Here is a 23,858-nt window from a genome sequence, read left to right on the forward strand (position 1 = left end):
AGAAAAATGGACTCTGCCCCAAATTCCGAGGCCTAGTGAGACTCCTGTATTCCAAACCGACAGCTCGAGTCCGGGTGAATGGAGTGGTCTCTGACCTGTTCCCTATTGGCCGCGGAACCCGGCAGGGTTGCCCGCTATCCCCATTGCTCTTCGCATTAATGATAGAGCCTCTTGCGATACTGCTGCGAGGAGATCCACTGATCGAAGGCTGGTCTTGGCCCGCTTGCGCAGAGGACCGTGTGGCGCTATACGCAGATGATGTCCTCCTATATCTCTCCAACCCGGCTAAAAGTGGCCCCCGCGTGCTAGAGATCCTGAGCCTTTTCGCAGAAGCCTCGGGGTTGATCCTGAATCCCGCCAAGTCCCTGTTGGTCCCCCTACACCGCTCCGGAGACTGTGTGGACTGGCAGCGGAATATTACAGTGCGAAGAAACAGCTTTAAATACCTGGGAATATTTATTTCACTTCTCCCTGAGTTGACATGGGAACTTAATGTTACACCGTTAACCAGGAAAATTAGAAGCGATCTCCTACACTGGAGGACACTCCCTCTTAACCTGCTTGGTAGAATAGCGCTCTACAAGATGATGATCCTCCCTAGGCTCCTCTATCTCCTGCAAAATTTTCCCCATCCCATTCCTAGGAAATGGTTTGGGGAAATGGACTCATTGGCACGCCAATTTATATGGAGCGGAGCCCGTTCACGGTTAGCACTCAAAACCTGCCAGAGAGATGTGTATGATGGAGGTTTGGGCATGTCTAATATCCATTTCTACCACCTCGCGTCACAAATACTTGTAATTAATGACTGGATGGGGGGTGGGTGGACAGATCCGGCATACCGACTGGAGCTCCAAACGATGGGATACCCACGGATTTGGGACACCCTTTATGGAGGTCCGATCTCTCGAGACATCCCGGACGTGACCAAGGTGGTTCTGCAGGGATGGCGGACGGCTCAAAAATCGACATGGTGGTGGGGCCGTCTTACCCAACAGACCCCATTGTGGCAGGGGAGGCAATTGGTGGAGGTGGCGGGCCTGGAGGGGTTTCAGAATTGGGATAACATTGGCATCTCCACACTAGGCGATGTCTGGAATGGGTCACACATACAATCCTTCGAAGATCTCCAGAAAAACTTTTCATTAAATAAGACACAGTTCCACAGATACCTCCAGCTCCGACATGCCTTATCAGTACATATCCGAGTGGGAGAAACCATACCCGAGTGCAGCCCCATGGAGGCCAAGGCACTGATGGGGAGCTTGGGCAAGGGGGGTGTTTTCCAGATATATCGCACCCTGGTCTCCGGCACCTCGGTTTCCTGGGGGTGCTTCGCCAGAGATGGGAGGGGTGGGTGGGCCCCATGGAAGAGGTGGAATGGAGTGAGGCGCTAATGGCCCCGCGTGCCCTGGCGATTGCTACCCGTCTTAGACTGATACAAACGTATTTTTTGCACACAGCATACCTCACACCCGACAAACTACACAGAGCGGGCCTCCGCCCCACTGCGGAGTGCCCCCGCTGCAGAAATCCCACAGCCGACTTCTTTCACATGGTATGGACCTGCCCGGCCATGGTAGCCTATTGGGGAGCTGTCTTGGGGGAGGTTTCTGAGGTGTTGCAGGAGAATATAGAAAGAGAGCCTTTGCCCCTCCTTCTTGGGAGCATGGGTGACACCGAACTAAGGAGACCGGATCGAATCTTCCTCGGGGTGGCGTGCTTAGTGGCTAAGAGGGATATAGTGGCAAACTGGAAGGCCAAGAGTGCCCCATCACTGGCTAAATGGAGACGGGGAGTGGATTGGTGCGCACAGAGTGAAAAACTTGTATATGAGGCTAGAGGATGTCCGGATAAATACAATAGGATATGGGGGAAATGGGAGACCGCAATAGGCACCTGAACAATATGTCATCTCTAATATTAGTGCTGTCTGGGATCACAGGTTCGACCAATGTTGGGTGCCCGTTGGCATCGTGTTTTGATGTTTGTATCATGGTTTTCTTTCTTTTGCAAAAATCAATAAAAGTTCTTTATAAAAAATAAAAAAAATGCTGAACTAATATGAGTATTTCTTGGTTTTCTGCCATGCCTCAAGCAGACAAGGCCACAGTGAAAGTTATCTAACTCCCGGTGTTCTTTTTCTCAATACAATTGTATGTGCTCATGTACGCTCTATAACAAACTTCTTTTGTTTGACTTACAAATTTGTTCTGTACATTTTATAAATGAAGTGTGTTTCTCTCGAGGAAAAACGGCACGAGGAAAATGTTTCAATTTTTTTGTAACCGCTGTCTGTTTGTAAGCAAATCTGGAAGATGCCAAAAGAAAAGGGCCTACAGATGCAGCCAGAGAAGGAAGTGTGCAAGATACATTTAGTATAAACCTGAGCTACGCAAGAGGAGCAGAAGCAAATGAGCGTTTTCAAAGCTAACATTTTATGAAATTGTGAGATCTATTAACTTTCTAATTGGAAGTTCTTTCTTTGCATGATGTTTTAGCAAATCATAAGAGTTTAGCAAGTTTCATATAATGTTAGAGAATCAGACATTTCAGGTCAGTTCAATCAGTTTGTTCTTGTTTCCTGGTGTCCAGAAATTTCACTTCGTATACTTAGTGTGATCTGTCACTTTGACACTTCATGCTTTGCCAGTCAGTCTACTGACATTCTGGTGTTTTATTATTTTCTGAGTTTACTATGCCTGTTCAATACTGAACTAATGCTTTGATGGTTTAGTAATCTTATTGTCCAAAATTCTAAACCGCCCCTCTATCTTGTTGTCTGATGCTGATGTCCTCCTGATGAAGTAGAAGTTTTTGCTGATTACCTTAGGATAGGTAAATATAGGTGATATACTTAATGTTATTTGTCGTTTGTTTTTCAGTTACAAACTGCTACTGTTTTAATACTGCTGCTTTTTTTAAAATAGTGTCATAGCTAGATATTTTCTAAATTAATGTTAAAACTTTTACATGAAGCCCAACATGCTAATGCTAATCTGAAGTTAGTGAGGTGTTTTCTTTATACGTATGATTTGACATCATTTTATTTCTGAATCAAATGTATCTTATCTCTCTTGCTCAAATATTGATGTTATTGATTAGTGTTCTAACTATTGAGTTTATTGTTTTATTTTCTTTGTTTGAACTAAGATTCTTAAGGCCAATTCGACAGCCTGTGATGCTTCTTTACTTGTAGCATTTAGTATAGAGACTAATTTTCGTGACCTTAGCATTGTTAATATAGGGAAATAACGTTTTATTTGATACTAAAAGGTGTGGTTATTCGTGGCCAAATGGGTCATAGTGCATTGTTTACTAATCTTTAGAGATGGTTATTAATATTATTTAATACTGTGGTGTTACATAATACTAATCATATAATTTAAACAAGTCAAAAGATTAATCGACCTTAAAGCAGCATCCAATCACTTACTATGATGAAATAGATAAGCCAAGGGTGCGCTAACAAAGATATGAAACAGCTTTGACTGTTTGGTGAGGAAGGTTGATAAAAAAAATGGCTAAAAAGGCTACTAGCTGCCTGCAATATGTAAAGGCTGCCTCATCACGGATATTTTTCCTTTTCTGAGATGCAAGTTGAGCAATGGGGAAAGCTTACCTTGACCCCCCATCCCTCGATTGCCCCCTCACAGTTCTGGCAGCAGTTTTCTTGCAGACAGGCTTTTGCCTCTTGAGCCACAAGGTCCCAGGAGTCCTCATGCCCTAAAATTCCAGTCGGGTCTGCTGGGTCCAGAATTACAGGTCTGAAAAGGAACAGCAATTAATCCATTATTTGATGGAGAAAGGGATCTCTGGTCTCCTCTCAGACATAGAGAGGAATATAAAGTGGCTGAAATTAAGAAAAAGGCAGTGATAGTCAAGCACAGAAAATAGTAAGCACGATTGACAAAGTCATACAAGCAATGGGAAATTACACAGTGATGAAGACATCTCCATCGAAAGCTAGATACGTTTTACTTTAATAGTTCTTTGCTAGGTATGTGGTCCCTTGCTTGGGATCCTTAACAATTGAGATAGAAAAGAGAGAAAGACAAATAAGCAAAAAATAGGGATAAATGGAAAGAGACAAGGGAAGAACTACTGAAAAAGCATGAGAAAAGTGGATAAAGTGAAGATGAGGAGGGTGGGCAACCACGGGTAATATGGAATTAAAGTTGATAAAAGGAGGAACAAATGGGTGAAAGATGACAGAAAATAAGAAGAAAAGAGAAAGATTATACTGATAGGACATGCACACAAATAAGGAGTGATTTAGACGATCAACAGATGTATCACATATAAGAAGGTGTTGTGTAGCCATTTTAGTTTTAGCTCCATGCATGTTATTTTAGCACACTAGGCCTGCCGCTGTGCACTTTAACCTAGATATATTTTATTCAGCTTTGTTTATTATTTTAACAATAACCACATTTGCGGTCTTGTTTTGTTTCTCTCTAGCTAGCTGTTTTTTTATGCTTAGGCCAGCACTGCATTCTTAAACAAGCACTCTGTGCAGTACATGCGTTACATGCGTTATTATCTAAGATGCAGTTGCTTCATTAAAACCTTTTTGAAACATATACTGCCTGTTTGTCATTGTACATGTGAAACTAATGTAACTTAGAGAAACGGATGAGATCTGAGTGACCACGATTTCCCTGAGGACTCAATTGTGTCATGCGCTTGGCTGCCCAATCATCCCTGCTCTTGGGTAGAGATGAGGCACTGCTAGTTAGCCGGAACAAAACCCAGATTGGGGCGACAGGTGTCACCTGTAGTGGGTTAGACTCAGTCTTCCCACACCGCAGGCAATTCTGCAGCTCAAATTCAGTACTCTCATTAGAATAATGAGAGCCTATGTGACAAAGGGACAAGTAATGAAATACATATTTGCATATATGAACGGTTGACTCACCTTGTTTTCCTCAGCTGCTTTCTCACAAAATTACCCACAACTGGGTTCTTAAAGTCGTAGTTTGTGGTCCAGTAGATGCGGAGTTTCCGGTACTGACAGATCAACTCCAGGACTGTGCAGAAGCCTTCTTCAGTGCAGAAGTCATCAGCTGCACTGCCCTGCTCCCACGCGTAGATGGTCAGCAGCTCAAGGGCATACTTAGGTGGCAGGGAAAATCCCTTATACCTGCTCTTAACATACTGGAAGAAGAAAGAACCTGGGTTAGTCCAAGGAACCATTTATATATCGATCTGTAAAGCCCTGCAGGTATTCCAGTGGAGACATTAGGGGCCATATTTATACTTTTTTATCGCCGCATTTGCGTAATTTATTTACGCAAAAGCAGCACAAACGTACAAAATACAATTGTATTTTGTAAGTTTGCGCCGATTTTGCGTCACAAAATGACACAAATACGGCGCTAAAAAAGTATAAATATGGGCCTAGGTTTGTTTGGAGACTCAAATCCTAACTCAGTGTAATTGAAAGACTCTCCGCTATGCATCCCTATGGTAATACTTCTTAAGACTGGGGAAGGACTCCAAAGGGCATCTCGCCCACCCTCTCCATGAGAGGCTGGTGAGTGAACAATCCTGGCAACTGAACTGCACTCCTATGCAATAATGGGAGGCGGCAGGGACTGAAGAAGCAAGAAGGAAGAACGTAAAGTTCCCTACACCCTGCAGACTTGATGTTTACCTACAGAGTTAAAGGAATAACTGCACAATGTGAGAACACACAGGCTTAATTCAGTAGATGTGTTTCTCACACAGGCCAAGAAATGAGTAAGTCTGAGCTCTGTCTCTCAAGACAGAGGCTTGAGATTTGGAGCAACATAAAGATTGATTTCCCCTACATACTGTTATATATGTTTAGAGACCAGTCGTCTGCACCATTCTCATACTCCATGTCTCACATTACGATGACACTGATGCTTACCCCCACCCAATACCCATTATGGTTTATACTACAATTTAGTGCAAGCATTCAATTGTGTATCACTTTAAGACACACACAGAATTTAATGCTTGCACTAAATTACAAGTCATCTCAGGGTCCAATTTACCTAGTTTCAGTCCTCACTAATGAGGAATATCCACCTCCAACAGACAGGGGCTCTACAGTCCAATCACAGCAAAGGGAAAAATGACTACCTTTTGCACCAGGGTATATAGGTACAAACTACCCCAAGCGCATCCTGTATTTAACAAGCTAGAATAGAAACACTTAGTTAATTCCTCAATGTACAACCAGTGTGGCCTGGCTGACGATCCAGGGAAGGAGGATGTTATGACTGAAAAGGAAGAAGACTGGACTCAGAATAATGGAATTACTGGAAGGTAATCTATATATATTAACATACGCCCCCTTTCTCGTTTCAGCCCATACTAAAGAGGACTAACCAAGCTAACAGCCAAACAGACAATAGTTGGGCAAGAAAGAACTTGTTGAAACAAACAAAATTTAATGATATAATCTCCACTATTATTTCACAGCAGAAAGAAGTCTACAACCACAAATATCATTACAGTGAGAATGCATAAGTCTAAAAGGGGAGTAAGACACCCAAGGAGCAGTTCTACAAGTCTCCACAAAAGTGTAATAAGATTCATCCCAAGAAGTCACCATACCTAGTGGATTTACCCTGTATACATAGTAGACAAGGACCTCCTGAATTTGGCAAATGTGGATTTCACCCAATATTTTAACATCTGAACAGAAGGCCTCCCTCCCTTTTTGACTGGGCCAAGTTCTCAAAAAGGGAATCTGATTGACAGAAAGAAGCCACTGTCTGGGAATAGATCAAATCTACTTTCCTCAAATCCAAATTGTGCAAATCCATATCCTCCTGCAAGAGAGGCGAAGGCCAAAATTGTGCCAAAATCATTTCTTTCTCCTCAGGGAAGGTGAAAGTGACTTTGGGCATAAAAGAAGTACCAGCCTCAAAATTGTGCTATGTAGGAAAATCCTTTAAAGATTATGCCTGCAAAAAAGCGAGCATAATTGCCCAAATCGTCTGGCTGATGTTTTTTGGTAGCCATCACGAGTCTTCAGAATGAGAGTAAGTGATTTAACATCAATGTTCTCCAAAATTTGAAAAAGTGGTCTTTGCTATGCATCTAACACCAAAGAAAAATCTGAGGAGGACACCAGGGATGTAAGGACAGGCTAAGGAGAAAAAATCTTAGGATTCCGACAGCAAAGGTTTCAAAATATTCCACTCCACCCCTGGTTTCCTTTAAGGCCTTAATGACAGACCAGAAAACCTTAAGGATAAAAACGTTTAAGCCCATATGAAATCCCTCTTGAAGAAAAGTAAGCATATTACCATTATCACTCCTCAAATGAAATATATCCCTAGACCCACAATAGGCTTTAAACTAATCCCAATGCAAATAGCAAGCTTTCTCCTGGAAGCTTGTATCACTATAGCTAACTCTTAAAACCCCTTTCCCCTGCAATCCTACATGTTGATCCTTCAGGCTGTCCCGACGGACAGGTCTCGAGTAGCTCTAGAAATGTTAACAAGTTGGAAATCCCTTCTGTGGACAAACGTTCATTTTCACTGGCAGAAGAAGTCTTCTGAAGCCTTCTTTTACCTTATCTTCAACAGGTTCTTCAAAATCTGTGGAAGTGTGTGAAGGGCAAACAAAAGACTCTGGATCTAAGTATACGAAGAGCATCCATCCTGCAAACATTCTGCCTCATCCTTGAAAAAATCCTAGGGGAAAAACATCCTTTTGATTGGCAAACAGATCTATGACTGGAGTGCTCCACTCCTGACATAGTTATAAAAATGTGAGGATTGAAAGGCAAATCTTAGTAAGGAGGAAACTTTCTGCTTAGACTGTCTACTAACACATTCTGAAGTCGCAGAATGTGAATTGCAGAAGATGTCAGCTTCACAAAAATCACTGAATCCATCCTGTTCAAAGACAGAATGAGTTCCCTTTTAACTGTATATTTAGGAATGGTATACATAGTATTTGTTCTGATCAAAATAGATGTGCCCATCAGAAAAGAGGGAAACCCCATTAGTGCTAATAAAACTGCCTCTAACTCCTTCCTATCCTAGGAATTTCTTCTCTTGAAAAGAGGCCATTTGCTATTAATAGACTGTCCTTCCATTTGAGCTCCCTAGCCCCAATCACTAGCATCAATAGTCATTACTGTCTATTCTGTAGGAGCAAGAGGAACGCCACTTCTCAGATGAGAAGGATCCATCCACCAGCTTAGTTCCTCCTTTAAGCCAGAGAACAACACAATCCTCTGCCTGCAGCTGTGGGAAACTGAATCCCACTTGATAGAATGTAATTCATCCATGATCCTACATGAAATCACAACCAGAAAACCACCTCTTCTTCTCAGTTGCATTCCAAGACTCCTTTACACATTCTGTGCAGCTACTACATGCAACTTTTTCAGGGGTGAGCCATAGATCTACTTTGCAATATTTTCACCACTCTATCTCAGTGACACCCACTAAAGTTTCACATATTCTTTTTTTTTCTCCAGTTTTCCAGTTTTTGTAAACACCCATATTAACTTATAAGTATCTTCTCATGGATCTTGTTTCCGCTCTTTTGTTTATTCTAGCACGCCCTCGGGCTCGGTAAAGTCAAGAATCCAGCTGATGATCCCGCCATTAGCTAAGGGATTGAAGCATCGACTTTTATCCCTGACCCTATCTACATACATGGTTTACAAGTTATACACAAGCCGTGCTATTTGTGGTTTAGATACAAACTTTGACCACTGTTGTCACCAGTGTGTATCAGCTATGAGACAGCACCAACCATGTTTTTGACCAATATCACTAAGCTGTTATCTATGTTATTTTAAAAGTTTTTTTTGAGTGTCATTAAAAAAAAATAACCATTTGGCTGAAAGTATCATTGATCAATTATAACTAGGGGCCATTGGTTTTGTAATAACTGATTTGCCCAAGGTCCCTGATGACTCTCAGGTTCCCTAGTTACTTAAAACATAAATACATGTGGTGGAAACTCCAAGCTTATTTGACAGTCTCGAGCCTACCTCATCGGAAACGCAGAGCTTCCGCATTCCTGTTCAGTTTCTTTTCCCTACTAAATGCAGCAGTTTGATGACATAATCAACATAAAGCTACATCCCCAGAATTCATAGTGAATTGCCATTAGAAGCAACCATACTAAGGGAGCTACTGAGGGAGTTGACTGACAAGCTCCACCGGACTAGGCCGCAGCCTATAAGTTCGAACAGCATTTACTCAACCTCACAGCTAACAAAGGAGTAATCAGCCAAACAAACACCAAGGTATGTTCGAACTAGGGCTCTGTGCACAGCTTGGAATTCGATAAGGCAATGCTTCTTCCTGGGTTACTGCTTGGCTGTCTCAACAGAACTCAACCAAGATGTGCTGGAGGGTAAGTGGTACTAGGGGCAACAGGATGGCTGTTTATAATCTACAGGATTGGAATTTGGAATCCCTATGAAAGTCAAGCATGCCTCGATAGTGAGGACTAAAATGAGGAAGAAGCTATAATGTGTATTATTATTGTCTTACTTCCTTGTACCAGTGCTTCACCAGGCGAATGAGGTTCTTCAGCTTCCCTGGGCGACGCTTCACAAAGTTCCTTTGAAGTTCCGTGAAGCAAGGAGAGAATTCACCGGGTCCGCCTCTAGCCTTAATGAGTGAAACATAGACCTCAGGGTCTGGCTTCACATCAATAGATACAGAACCTGCAGGAAAGATCAGAAAGGGAGAAATCAGAGTCATTCTTTGTTTCTTGAATCCAAAATGGTGATCTGCTTATGTTGCTTCACAGCTCTGACAGACCTATAGCTCAACTACACACTTCTCATTAAAGGCACTGGTTGTGTTGGTAATTTGTTCTGTAAAGTTTAATGTTGTTTTCTTTTTCTCTACTTTCTTTGTATGTAAGGGTGTGTGTGTGTGGGATGGGGAGAGGTGAAGGAGGCTGTGAGTGCACCCACATAAACTACCATCAATATTTTGACAAATATTTGTAAATTTGCATTTACCTTCACAAGTGATCAGTCTAGAATGTTCATGCAGGAAATGCCATATTGCCCCAGTGAAGAAAGTTCTGCTCTATTCGTATCCAAGCAATTATTGTTTTTTCTTTCTCCCTCAAATATTAAAAGTTTGCCCTCAATATAGATTTATATTGTGAACTGGAAAATGTTGTACCTTCCTAAAGTCCTAAGCAGATCTGCTTTTTCCTGTCCTGAGCTTCTTAAAATGCCACATCCTTATTCTGCTCTCCCAAGTCCCTTTTGTTTTTCTGTAGGTAGAGCCTCTACAGTCTACCCAGAAGATCCCATGATTGAAGTACTCACCTAAAGCGTTATATGCTGGAAGAACATCAACAGATATAGACTCCATCACTTTCCGTGACTGGATCTTGAAGGACAGTGAGCGTGGCTGGAGCAGTTGACCCGCAGGGTCATATTTCTCTTTCGGTTCTTCAATTTCTATGTCATATGCAATACTCGCCCGACACTTGTTCAGCATTTCATGGATTTCTTCAATGACATCACCACGCTCTTCAGTCTGGTCTTTGAAACTGGTGAAGCAGTTTAGGAAGACCACTAGGTCCGCATCTGAGCCGTTTTTCAGGGCTGTACCCTTCCCGGAGGATCCACCCTGCACAAACATGAGAGAAAAATAGTGATTCCTGAAAGCGCTAACTAGAGCACATCAGGTTAATTATGATCATTACCACCTTCTCTAGCTTCCTTGTAAGGGGTCCTAACTACCTAGGTGCAAGCCTCAACCAGGAGAGACAACCACACTTGCCCTTTAAAATAAAAAAGTAAATTAAACTCCCACCCCACTCTTTCCCCAAAACACCCTCCCCAGTATCTCTTTAGGTGGATCCCTTGCTTAGTCATTTGTTTTTCAACACAAATTGTTCTTTGAGCACACATTTTTTTTATTTATATGTACTCATATCTGGCTGTTTGGCTCTTGATGTACTTCCTTTATAGGTATGATTCAGCCTTGCTAGGCAGGCTTGTAGTGTCTATGTTTTGATACCATAACACCATCATCATCAATAGAAACGTATTTTAAAAAACTGACTCAATGATTCATTTTGCAGCATACGTTTCCTCCTATAATGGCTTTACAGTCAGTTACTGAAAGGAAGTTTACCAAATATTCTAAATTACAAGGTCTGCACAACCCACAGTCCCCAGGACCATTGTTTCTCCACAGTAAAACATGATGTATGTGTGTAAGAAAAATATATTTACAAATGTAAAATATATAAATGAAAATAAATAAAAGTTACTTTACATCTCATTAATGATCTTTCTAGGTTTATTAGACCAGTGGTTCCCAACCACTGGTCTGGGGACCCCTGGAGGTCTGCAAAGCCTTCTCAGGGGGGTTGTGTCTGCTTAGAAAATTAACTAATAACAACAGATTAATAAAATATATATAAATAAAGTGGCTAACTGTACAATTAAACATTTTAAAACATACTGTAAATGTCAAGGAATTTGAAATTGGAGGCAAAAATAAAATTAGTACCCTCAGAATGATTCATGGGAGCAGTGCAGATGCATCAAACAGAACATAGCACTGACGATGTGTGGCTTCAATTGAATTTAGAAAACCTCCAATCTTCCTATTAAAATTACATTTTATTTTATTTGTTTACCGAACAAAATAAAATGTGTTATCATTTGATTATGTGTTTGTTGGAATGCTTGTTTCTGCATGTTTGTGTATTGTTTTGTAGTTCAAATCATCAACAATGTTTAGGCCTGGGTCTCTGGCTTCCAGTAATGACTCGGTGGGGGGTCCCTGGACTCCAATAATGGTTCAGTGGGGGTCCCCAGGTTCCAGTCATGATAAAGTGGGGGTCCACAGAAGTCAAAAGGTTGCGAACCACCGATTTAGACAGTTCAATCCTATTATCAAACTTCAAAAATGCTAATCATATCCTTTGTATATAGACAATTCAAACTATGCATTAAATGCTTTAGATAATTTTGTTCCATCCAATACCCAGAGAGAAATATTTCATTAATAATCAAAATCTTATGTCTCACTAATATGCTATGGTATCATTCCATAATGTATTGACAGTCTTTTACTGGGGAAAATCAAGAAGAGTTTATCACAGTCTTGTCATACTCAGACAAAAGGTCCTTTTCTTACCAACTGAACAAACTTTGCAAGGATATTCTGAGTATTACACTAGCCCCTCCCTGGAAGTAGCGTGAGCTAAGGTTTCTTTAGCCAATATGGTGAACTGTTCCACATAAATGGGCTGTAAAAGATATTGGATAGGACAAATGTACATTAGGCATGTACGACTCTCCTTAAAATGATGACAGAGTCTACAGGAGTTTGTCAGATCTATTATTTTTTCTCTCACTGCACTAGTTCCTTTCTGAGAAGTAATAGAAGGCTTAAACATAAAACTTGTATCTATTTAGGATGGTTAGATTACTCAGTAGATTTATTTGCATTCACTATAATTGGTATGCAGCTATATTGCCACTTTCACTGCACTCAAGTTAATTATTTGCAATGACTGCTTTCTTTATGATTTACGGAGAAAGGGACTGGAGCAAAGGCTAACAAAGGAGTGGGTACAGTGTGAATGGTGGGGGTTAAAGAGTTGAGGGGTACAGATGAAGGAGCTGCTGTGGCTTAGGCGACCATGTGTCGTTAAGGCAAAAATGCTAGATATAAAGACCAGCAAGGAATTCCAATGCTGTTGGAACCTTTAAGTTTTTATCTGATGGACGCTTTGGTAGGTCAAGGTTTTTATAGGTGGCTAGGGCTTTGCCATGCCAGGGCCAGTGATGTTACATGATGGGTTAAGACAGAAGGTGGGAGCGAGGGCAGACCTAGGAGCCTAGACAGCCTTTTTGGGAAGATTAATTGGGTGACCATGTGGTCGAAGGAGGAGTAGGGTGGTGGGTGCAATTTGTTTCAGACATGGCTTTTGCTGGGGTCTTTTGTTGGTAGGGAAGGTGAAACGTCAAACAGCAACCACAACAACAGCTGAGGGAAGGTCAGAGTAATGACATTTTTTTTTCTTTATAGGGGTTGTTAGGGTGTTGGATGGTAATGAGTTGGTAAACAAGAATGTGGCTTTCACTGTAAGTAATGAGGCTGCTATGGATCACGTACTGGCCAAAAGGGTAAGGATGAATATTTGTTGAGATTGTTGAGAAGTTTTGCTCAGGGTTGTTTAACATACAGCAACAGTTTTAGGGCCAGATCTTGTGGAGTACCTTCTTCCTAGACACAACACAAGGCTTTTCTGTGGCAACTGCCCTTATGTATGCATTTCTGGCATGTACATGTGCTGCATTGTGAGGAGGTGGTCTGCTTTTCTCCTGCCTAGGCATTTCCTTTCACTTTTATTGCACAACTTTCTGTCTCCTTCCCTTCTCAAAGGTTCCTCTTTGAGGCAGCATCTAGACTGCTGTTGTTCATGGGCAACAATAAAGATCTGTTACAGGAACTGAGGACAATATTGTGGATGCTTCATCTCATTTGCAGAGGCAGAGATTCCATGGGCTGATGTCACGGGAAAGCAAACCGATGACTGCAATGCTAAAGCAAATGTAAAAGAGGATGGTCATGGTGTTTCATTTACTTAAGGGATACTTGGCTTTATCTACTAGGTTGAGTTACAGGACTAATTTGTTTCAAGTGTAGTAAAAAGACTGAGGTTAGAGATAGGTAAAGAGCGATAAGGAAGGATGTGGTAAATTACACACTGCGGTATAGGAATTGGTCACTGATAACGACTCTGGGAAAAGTGGGTTGAATGGCTTTTTATGAAAATTGCCTATGAATCTTCAGCAAGGCAAATGTGTTATAGGATGTCGGAGGAGTTGGCTGGAGAAAAGGGGGAAGGAGAAAAGATGATGTCATAAATCCAGTATTTGTAAAGCACGTCAAATCACCCGTGAGGGTCTCAAAGGCGCTGAATTGTAGGCACAGGGAGATTAAGTGATTTGCTCAGAATAACTGGACGTTGAGCCGACACAAAGACTAGAACCTGGTACCCCAAGCTGCAAAGTCAGCAGCTCAGGCCATTACGCCACATCCTCTTCCCATCCAGTCACAGTAGAAATTTCAAGAAAGATAATGGGTTCTTTGGGAGACATATGTTTTCCAGAGTTTAAAGCTTGTTTATGGCGTGCATAGTTTGGATATTTTTGATGTGTATTGTTTGGTTATTTTTAGTGTGCTTTTCGGATGTTGAAAATGTTAAGGTGGAAAGATGAGAGGGGTTTACAAAGGGAGGAGGCCTGGTGCGATGGGGAGGCAATAAAAGTAAGACTTAGGATACCCAAGGCAGGTCACTTTAGGAGGATAAGGCAGTGTATTTTGGAGTCTAGAGATAAGACAATTTTCCTAATGTCCGATTAGTAGACATTTGTGAGTTTGCAGGGCAATTTTGGGGGTTGGAGGAGTCTGTTTTAGTACATAGCAATGGAATGGTATTGTCTAGTTTTCAAGTGTTGAGGGTTTTGACGTTAACGACTGGGAAGTTGGGTTTTTCGATTGAGCACTCATTCATTCAGAACTGGAGAACCAACTGATATCAGTAAGGTGGGGTTTTTGTTGAAGGAGAAAAGTAACATGGGTTGATAAAGATTTGATTGTAGCAAGGGTTACATTAGGCCAGAAGGCGTGCTGCACAGTCAGTCCTAATGGACTGGTTGTTCCTTAGCCATGTCCTTTTTTACCCCATCTGTTACACTAATCCCCCCTTATCTTGAGTAAACTGGTCCTGAGAAGCATATAGTAGGAAACAGTGAAGCTGGCCGTAAAAAAATAAAGCACAGAAGAAAGCCACTGGGGAACTGCAATGGTTTTGTACCAATGAGTGCACTCTAAGAATACAATTCAATGACACGAAATTTGAGGACTATAATTTGTTCTATCACACTTTTTTGGAGAACAGGTTTTACAGTCTGGGGGTGAGGATTGCGGTGGACCATTTGCTGCCATGAGATTCAGCATTTGTTAAATCTGTCACAGGAGTAGGATAGGGAAAGTGAGAAGGAAAGGGTGGGACAGAAGAATGCTTTGAGGGAAGGTTTTTCTTGGGTCAGAGAATGAAGACACCTTTATGTGGTCTCATGCGGGCTGACTTGGTCACTCATAACACAAGTCAGATGAAGTGGTGGCTGGTACAGGTGAGCTGCAAGACTCCAAGAAGGACAGAGGGAAAATGGAGGGCAGTCTATTGTGAATGGAGCAGTCTTGCCCAATGGGTGCCTGGGGAGAGGGGAAAGCAACAATATCTTACCACTGAGCCTTTTGGAAGAGTGGTGCAATGCAGCTAACATAGGGCCAGGGACTGATCAGTTTAGGTGTGGGTGAGTTTAAGGGTTAGAAAGTCTGCACATCTAGATGGCTGTTAGCGGTTCTCCCACTCTTTTGGTACGACATTTGTACCCCAAGACCCTTTTCATTTTACTAACATTAAATATGTAATATACTTATAGGGGCTTTCAACTAGTTCTTTTCATCCATTGGTCTGTTGTTGTGCCATTCATATTTTTCTTCTGCCCACTACATTGTACGCTAGTGGGTGAACCCACTTCAGCCATAAGCTACCTTCACTGTGAGTGACCGCATTCTTCTCTCTGACTAAGAGCACATCAGCACACAAAGTAGCTTCATTCAAGGCCATGTACTACAATGGCAATTGTGTGCATTGAGACCAAAGGGATATGTCTGTTTTTAGTTAATTTTAGGTCTCACATACGTGGTCTGTTGAGAGATATATTTTCATCTTACAGTGGGTTTAGAGTCCACCCATTGCTTACCACTGGTTGGCTTCACTGTCACTCTCATTTTCTTGCTTGTTATCAGTTTGTTGCGTGGACTTTCCTTCCTCTTCTGGTGTTTGTTCTTCCCTGGAAACATGGACTCATTACTATGTGCTTTCTGTGCTCTCTTTTTCAGGCTCTACTTTTTTTGCTTCACCAGTGGTGGATGGAGTTAGGTTGCAATGGGCCCTAGTGCAAGCAAAGTAACAGCCCCCCTCACTAGAGTGACATTTCATCTGCCAGCTGCCCCAACACTCCTCATCCTTTTTCAACAGAGTCTGCATTTGCCATATCAAAACTCACTACCACTCTCATATACACGCTATTGTATTTCTGCTTCCTTCACTACGTTTCTGCATTTCAAAGCCACAACCCTAAAAGTATTACCAAAGCCAATTGGTTTGGCCCTTGTAAAGTACATGCACACTAAAACATAACATGAAGGGACCTCACACTGATGCTCACCCATAAGCACATCCCTCACACTGCACTCACATAGGCAAATGGCTCACTCTGCACTCACAAAGACACAACTTTGAACCTAACACCACTTACCCTGCACCAAATGAAAGACAACATTAATATTACATTCACACATGCACATCCCTCACAAGGCACTCACAAAACATGGCAGCTAGACACCACTCATTCAAGAACACTGCTCACACACAGGTACGCCACTCTCTAGGAAGGAACAGAGGCGGTCATTCTGACCGCCGCCCGCCATGCGGTCACAGCCATTTGGCCGCTCCGCGGTCAAAAGTCCGCGGCGGCCATTCTGGCTTTCCCGCTGGGCCGGCGGGCGCCGGCCAAAGGAGCGCCCGCCGGCCCAGCGGGAAAGGCCCTGCAACATAGAAGCCGGCTCCGAATGGAGCCGGCGGTGTTGCAGGGGTGCGACGGGTGCAGTTGCACCCGTCGCGATTTTCACTGTCTGCTAAGCAGACAGTGAAAATCATGCTGGGGCCCTGTTAGGGGGCCCCTGCACTGCCCATGCCAGTGGCATGGGCAGTGCAGGGGCTCCCAGGGGCCCCATGACACCCGTTCCCGCCATCCTGTTCCTGGCGGTAAAAACCGCCAGAAACAGGGTGGCGGGAAGGGGGTCGGAATCTCCATGGCGGCGCTGCTTGCAGCGCCGCCATGGAGATTCAGCCCAGACAGGGGAAATCCGGCGGGAAACCGCCGGATCCCCTTTTCTGACCGCAGCTTTACTGCCGCGGTCAGAATGGGCAGGGAAGCACCGCCAGCCTGTTGGCGGTGCTTCCGTGGTCATCCACCCTGGCGGTCGATGACCGCCAGGGTTGGAATGACCCCCAGAGTTTGTACAGATGGTGGCACAGGTGACAGAGGCTGAGTATCTGATGCATTGGTCCTCTAGTCTAATTTAAAGCTCTTGTAGTAAGCTACACTGAAGCTTGAATGTCCACTGACGTTATCTTATCTCCCATAAGTCACACTTGAGCCAGCACTACAGTCTGATCTTTGTGCACTTTTGCAGGGAATATCTTTGGCATAAACCATAAAAAATGTTACACGTGCTTTCTACAGAACAAGGGTTTGATTTTCTTTGTAGCGCAAGCACGTGCTAAAACAAAAAAAGAAAGAAATCAAGCAAAACAAATGAAAAAAAAGCCAATTAAATGTGGAGGGCATGAGCTTCAATGAAAAAAAAAAGTTAAGATTTGCACCGTTCTGCCAATTTTGAACAGTAAAAAATGATGGAGTACACAGAATACCATTTAAAGATGGTGGCATGGATTTGAAACTTTCAGCACTGATGCCTGGTGCCCTGCATAAGAAAGTTGTGGTCCAGTAACAACGGCAGCAGAGCTGCTGGTGCTTTCATTAATCAATTAGCACTAGTCTGCATTTGCAGGTGAGCTGCTGCGGAATGAACTAAAGGAAATCTCATGAGGTTGAATGTCTCTGGATGCACAGTAACACAGAGTAGGTAGGCAAAAAACTGTTTCTCAGACTGACACCTCAAAAGGCCAGTGGATATCTACTAGGCAGAACCAAATATTGGCAACAACACCACAGGCTGAAGAGAGCTGATCCATTGCCCAGTTGCATGCATGCTGCTCAGAAGGGCTGTCTGATAAGTAACTGAAGTGGGCTTACCTAAACCCCAACTTTTCTCTGCAAGACTATGCAATATTTTTGAGAAAACATAAGGCTGGTAAGACAGCTAAAAAAGTATTTTGGTCAGACACAAAACGCACATACATAGATAGAGCACTGGGAGCAGGAGCGTGAAGGGTCCTTGGCTTACATGCAAAACACATAGCACTAGTCAAGAGCATCACAATATTTCCTGAAAGACATGCAACAATTGTGATACTGCATGACCAGTGCATGTTTCCTTTAAAGACTTGGAACAAGTGTGGTAATTCAGTACCAGCCAGTGTTTGCTTCCTTCAGAGGCATGGACCATGTGTGTTATTGCAGAGTCAGTCAGTGCAAGCTTCCTTCAAAGACATGGAACAAATATGGCACTGCAGGGCCACTGCAATCTTCCTTTTATCCTTTAAAGACATGCAACAAGTGTCGTACTTGGCAGCACCAGTTAACCCTTCTCTTAGATACGATGAACAAGCAGCATTTCAAATTAGAATAAGCATAACCAGCAGCACTGGGTTGTATGAGTGGAAGCTTGACTCACATGCACAGGAAGATTCCACAGATAAAACAGCTAAGCACCAGTCAGGAGTACACGTTTCTCTCACACCCATTGAACTCAATCCAATCTGGTCAGAAGCAATACAAGCTTCCCTCGCACGCACAGAACATGGACAGCCTCTGCAGCAGCAGTCCAACATGCAGCATTTGACAGCAGTGTGGGTTCCCCTAACACACAGCACATGTACAAGATGGTCATGGCTAGGATATCCTCACATACAAAACAGGTATCACACTGGCAGGAGCAACATCTAAGCGCATTTCAGGTACAGACTACCCAGAGTAAAGTATAGAGTTGTGTGAGCCATCAGATGCTAGGCTCCGATTCTGCTTGAGGTCCTCTTGAGCCCTCAAGCCCAACATGAGCTAAGTTTTTTTGTGGCTTCTGCCTGCTACCCGTGCTCAAAATTCATGAACCAATAACGAAAGATGTAGCATTAAACTTTGGCATCAAACAGGAGCGAGAAAGGGATACCAACCCAGTGGCTGAAAAAATCTTGGGATCAATCCCTGCTTGACCAATTGACCACACTACTTTATTTTATATTGCCTCCTATTTTTTCATACAGCATTTGAGAAGACATTCAAATATGTGAGGATGTGTGCTGCAGAAAAGTCTCTCTTGTGCTTGATTTAGTGCAATATAATGTTGCTCCTTGTAAAATAAGAATATAGTCCTCATAGAGGGTGCACACGACAACTGATCTGCCTCTTAGTTCACTGATGGTATTGTTGTTGGAGTGGGGTGGCGGCATGGATGTTTCTTAAGTTCAAGTTTATTCACTTTCAATAAACGCCTCTCAATGTAGTGATATCATCTAATGTACTAAGGTTAAACAATTGTAAAACAAATATACTTTTTTGACTTTTGAAGCCCGTTTATGACATGCTTACATAATATTTGTTTCACAATTCCCATGCCAAATGTTCCCAGGGCTCAGCTTGTGCCTGGGCTCTTAGAGCCAAGACAGGGTTTTAGAGTCAAGACAGGCCCTTAACTCTGCTCTCCCTGTTAACCTGTAGGCTTGTCCACCCCTTCTGCAGTGTTGTATATAACAATTCCTCAAGGTCCACCTCTCAATAGCTCGTTATGGGGAGCAACGTCTTGTTTTCTGAGATTCTGACCGGTTTCCATAGGTCTCAGAAGGAAGCTATTCCTACTTCTGATTTCAATAAGGAATAATTGTGCATTAGTGACCCCACGAAGTTGTTTAACGTTACATGTGCATTTTTTAGCACAAAATGAAACAAACAATACTCAAATCATTCATATTCCCAATTCCAGTACTCTCTCCTCAGTAAGCAATGTTTTTTTACTAACTGCCATTGTTTGCTCTTCACCAGTAAGGATGAACACAGTAATTACTGTGACTGCTTTGTCTCACGAAGCTACCTAGCAGCAGGAGAATAGTTTCTTCTTTGTCCTCTAATAGCATCAGACAGGGTAAGTGGTGCACTCTGCATTTACAAAAGTGAGCATGCGCACTGCTCGGCCATTCAGTGTGCACGTAATCCCTTTGCAGTGCCCCCACAGGTGCAATAGATTCTGCTGCCAGAGACTGACTCCTGCGGATGAGGGAATTGGACAGAACTAACAGCGCTTTATGAGCTCCTGTGGTTCTAGTAGGCAGTGGTGCGGCAAGAATTTTCACACTAGTGGTGCTGGCATCCATGTTACATCACTGAACTCAAAGGGATTCTGAAAAATCCAAGCATCACACAAAGAAAGAGTGTTGCAAATGAGCCATGGCCATCCAGCATGAGAATGATAGGGGTGTAGTGTGTAGCTGGTGTTGCATTTAGGAGCAAGATGCTAAAAATATACTGCTAAAGCACAGTGTGCTAGCCAGTCATTTAAAGACCGCACATTTTCAATTGTAATGACCACTAAATTTGCAGAAACATACTATTCTACTGATAAAATTATAAAGCGCACAAAGATAATGTATGGAAATAGGGTTTCCGCGATTAGTTGACATTTGTGCTTCACTAAGTAAAGTGTCTCGATTTTTTTGATCCTAATCTTTGTTTTCATCACTCTTTAAAAATAGATACTTAATTTGTGCTTTTCTCTTTATTTATTTTACAAACATGTGTACAGTTCCTTTATAAGGTTTTACATTTTGTTTTGTTTAGAAGAAACAACATCCTACAGCCTTTCTTTTCACACCAGCAAAGTTTTCACATAGTTCCCAAAATCCTCACACTTTCCAGTATGAAAAAAAAAGAAACACTAGTCTCCATTTTAACAGCATAAGCAGCAATTCTTAGACTAGTCTGACATTTGACCTCTGCGTTGAAAGCACAGCAAAGTAACACGAAACATTTTTTACTCCTCTTTAATGTTTTCACATTCGGACCTGCAGCAAGGTTACTCTGGTGCACTCTCCGGGCTCGAAGGGCTGTTGTTGGGCTAACTCCCGCCTCTGGTCCCCGGTGAATTGTACCTACTGCTCCATTAGCACACACCATGGCTAAATATCATTGCCAAAGCCGTCTACGCTGATTAAGCCATGAGTGTGTTGGTGGGACATGTCTGGACAGATAGATTAGTGTAGTAACAGATTACATGTGGTGTCGTGGCCGTTGGAGGGCAATTAGGGGATGATAATAGATTGTGGACGATTTAAGCAGCTGTAGAGGTTTGGGTATGTGTAGGAGGTGTAAGGACGGGTGGTTGACAGCCAGCAAGCAGTATATATTAACCAGGCAGGGTTTTAGACTGTGCTTCATTTCCAGGTCTGTTTTTGTTACTAAACGCAAACCTGTATTAATAAATATGTCTTTGTACATACTATGGGGAGCCTTGTGTGCAATGTCGCCGGACACAAACAGTTCCCTACCAGAGTCGAAGTGCACTAAAGTGGAACTGTGACAGGTAAGGATGAACGTCAATTCACCAAATTGCTAAGGGTAGCGGAAGTGACATCAAACGACCCTTGACCTTTAGTTACACTTAAACATGCATTCTTACACAAACACACATTTACGCTTACACACATACTCTCTCTCACATAAACACACACTTCCTGACACACATGCACACAACATACATTTAAAAGCACTTTTTTTTACTTACCTCATCTGCCCAGGAAGGCTATGTTCCAGCTAATTGTACTCTATTTTTAATACACTAACAATGAAACATTATTCACTATTAGTGTAACAAAAATGGTGAAAGAAAACAGAGAGAAGCCCCAACCGATGTCCATAAGGACGAGCTGCTACTGAGTTTCTGGCACTGATTTTGCGATACCTGAGGCCCGGGGTCGCAAAGACAGTGCCGGGGGTCGCGTAGGGCAAGCGAGGGGTCGCAACTGCGGCCCCTGGGGACCCCCAAATGACATCCGTGGAGTGGGCGAGTCCTTCTGTGAGGCCGAGGCACTTGCTGAAAGCATCGCCTTCCCCACCACCTCTCACCTTGACCACCTTGTGGACAGGGACATCCCGGAAGCAGACCGTTTTCAGGAACTGCACAATCCTGCGGGTGGCCTCTCGGATCTGCCGGCCGAACTCCTCGTCGGGCTGCAGGCACTCGGCGATCCAGGCGTCCAGCCTGTCGGAGGGGGTGTCATATAGCGTCGAATCCGACCGCTCCATGTCCGCGGTCCGTGCCGCTGAGGCTCTGCCGCACTCCCTGGCTGTGCTGCACAGCGGCGCTGTGTATCCCGGCTCTGCAGAGAGGGCTGCTGACGTGTATTCTCGGTCCTTACTTGCTCTCAGCACATAGAATGCGCTCGACTCGCTGCACACCGACCGTCAGTGCTATATGACTGCGGGCTTCACCCGCCCACGTCCCTCCCACCACCCTTATGGCGCTTGTCACTTAAGGAGGCTCCGTGGAAGTGAGGCCGAACCACCGCCTCTATGTTTAAACACGGAAAACACTTTCCAAACAAGAGTGGAACCGAGATGGAAAACTTCACCTGGGGTTCAGCAGGTCACGCAGGGCAATGGCTTGTAATTGTTTGTAAACTATTTTACAAGGTTAAGACACCTGATGCTGCAGAGAGCGTTATGTGCCCAGAATTTTTAAAAGGATTACAATAGCGGCAAGAAAACCCTGGTGGGTAATGCCCTTTCCGGGGCGTTCGGTGTTTTGTCCGACCCCATCAAAGTTTTGACACATAAAGTATCACTGAGTGTTACTGTACCTACTGCAAAGCACATTGTGTATCATGCAGATATGTGGATATGTGAGTGGTCTACTGTTTTTGTCAATGAGATCATTTTGTTACTTCCAGTTCATAAGGTGCAATCCTTCTACTATAGCACAGTGACCTTTTTATCAGCATAAATTATCTCAGTGCAAACTGTAAATCGTGGATTTATAATCTGTTATTCTAAAATAGCAAAATGGGCTCCTCTGGCAATTAATGCCGCTTACTTACCCGTAAACTTCATTACATACAGGTCTTCTTCATCTCAGTCCTTCCTGCATGAGCAGTCCTCTGCTCCCACAGATACTGACAACTCTAAGGAGCCAGAAAATACACCCAATATGGCCACCCCTATTCCAGAAAGACATAGAACCAGACGCCCCACCTAACCACACCCTGACATATCCAAGCCCAAAAAGAACCAAAATACAGGACGGGACTATGGGGTGTTGGGAATTCAGGAATGAGACGAGGACGGCCTGCACTGGCAGTAATTAAGTTTACCAGTAAGTAACTGGGCATTACCTCCTCATACGTCTTCCTTGTCCTGTCCTTACTGCATGAGCCAATATCCAAGCAAACAAATTTTGATTCAAGAAGCGACCCACCAAAAAGAACACACACTGAACTATAAGTGCAGCACCAGGTGTTTAATCATAACAGAACACTGAAAATCAGAGTGCACAACAGACAATACATGGCCTGCAAAAACGGTAGAAGAAGAACCACCAACTTGCAACCTATAGTGGGACATAAAGGTATGAGGGGAGGCCCAAGTGGCAGCGCAACATTTATCACGGAGCAACACCCCCTTAAATGCTGCCCAGGAAATGGACATTGCCCTGGCTGACCTGCCTTGAACAGAAGCAGACAGCTGATGACCCACAGAATCAAAAGCCCCTGTGATTTCCAGCTTAACCCACCTAGATAAGGTGACAGAAGAGGGACGAAGGCCTTTAGTAGAGAGGCCAAAGGTAACAAACAAAGAATCCACCTTTTGGATTGACTCTGAGCCCAATGAACATCCACGGTATCTAACCGGACCTGGTGATCTGAGGAAGGGTCTGGAATAAACACAGGCAGAGCTATGTCTCCCAAACAATGAAAAGACGTAGGCACCTTAGGAAGGAAAGAGGGACTGGGTCTCAAATTCACCCGATCAGAAAAAAACAAGAAGAAACAGAGGAAAAGACATCAAAGCACCAGTCTCCCAATCTGTTTACTGGAACAGATAGCAACCA

The 23,858-nt window shown here is 43.2% G+C and overlaps 1 protein-coding gene across 1 annotated transcript in view; it reads right to left on the reverse strand.

The window, feature by feature from the left end:
- Positions 1-22,263, reverse strand: part of LOC138266178 (2'-5'-oligoadenylate synthase 1-like) — a 33,495-nt gene extending 11,232 nt beyond the window's left edge. Inside the window, exons 1-5 of the mRNA XM_069214652.1 lie at positions 21,878-22,263; positions 10,301-10,607; positions 9,504-9,679; positions 4,919-5,157; positions 3,623-3,767 (exon numbers count right to left, since the gene is read on the reverse strand). Of these exons, the coding sequence (XP_069070753.1) occupies positions 3,623-3,767; positions 4,919-5,157; positions 9,504-9,679; positions 10,301-10,607; positions 21,878-22,057 (1,047 nt within the window). The 5' untranslated portion in view covers positions 22,058-22,263. The remainder of the gene's footprint in view (positions 1-3,622; positions 3,768-4,918; positions 5,158-9,503; positions 9,680-10,300; positions 10,608-21,877) is intronic.
- Positions 22,264-23,858: the final 1,595 nt, after the last annotated feature.

This window comes from Pleurodeles waltl, chromosome 11 (assembly GCF_031143425.1).
Source record: "Pleurodeles waltl isolate 20211129_DDA chromosome 11, aPleWal1.hap1.20221129, whole genome shotgun sequence".
NCBI classification, from domain to species: domain Eukaryota; kingdom Metazoa; phylum Chordata; class Amphibia; order Caudata; family Salamandridae; genus Pleurodeles; species Pleurodeles waltl.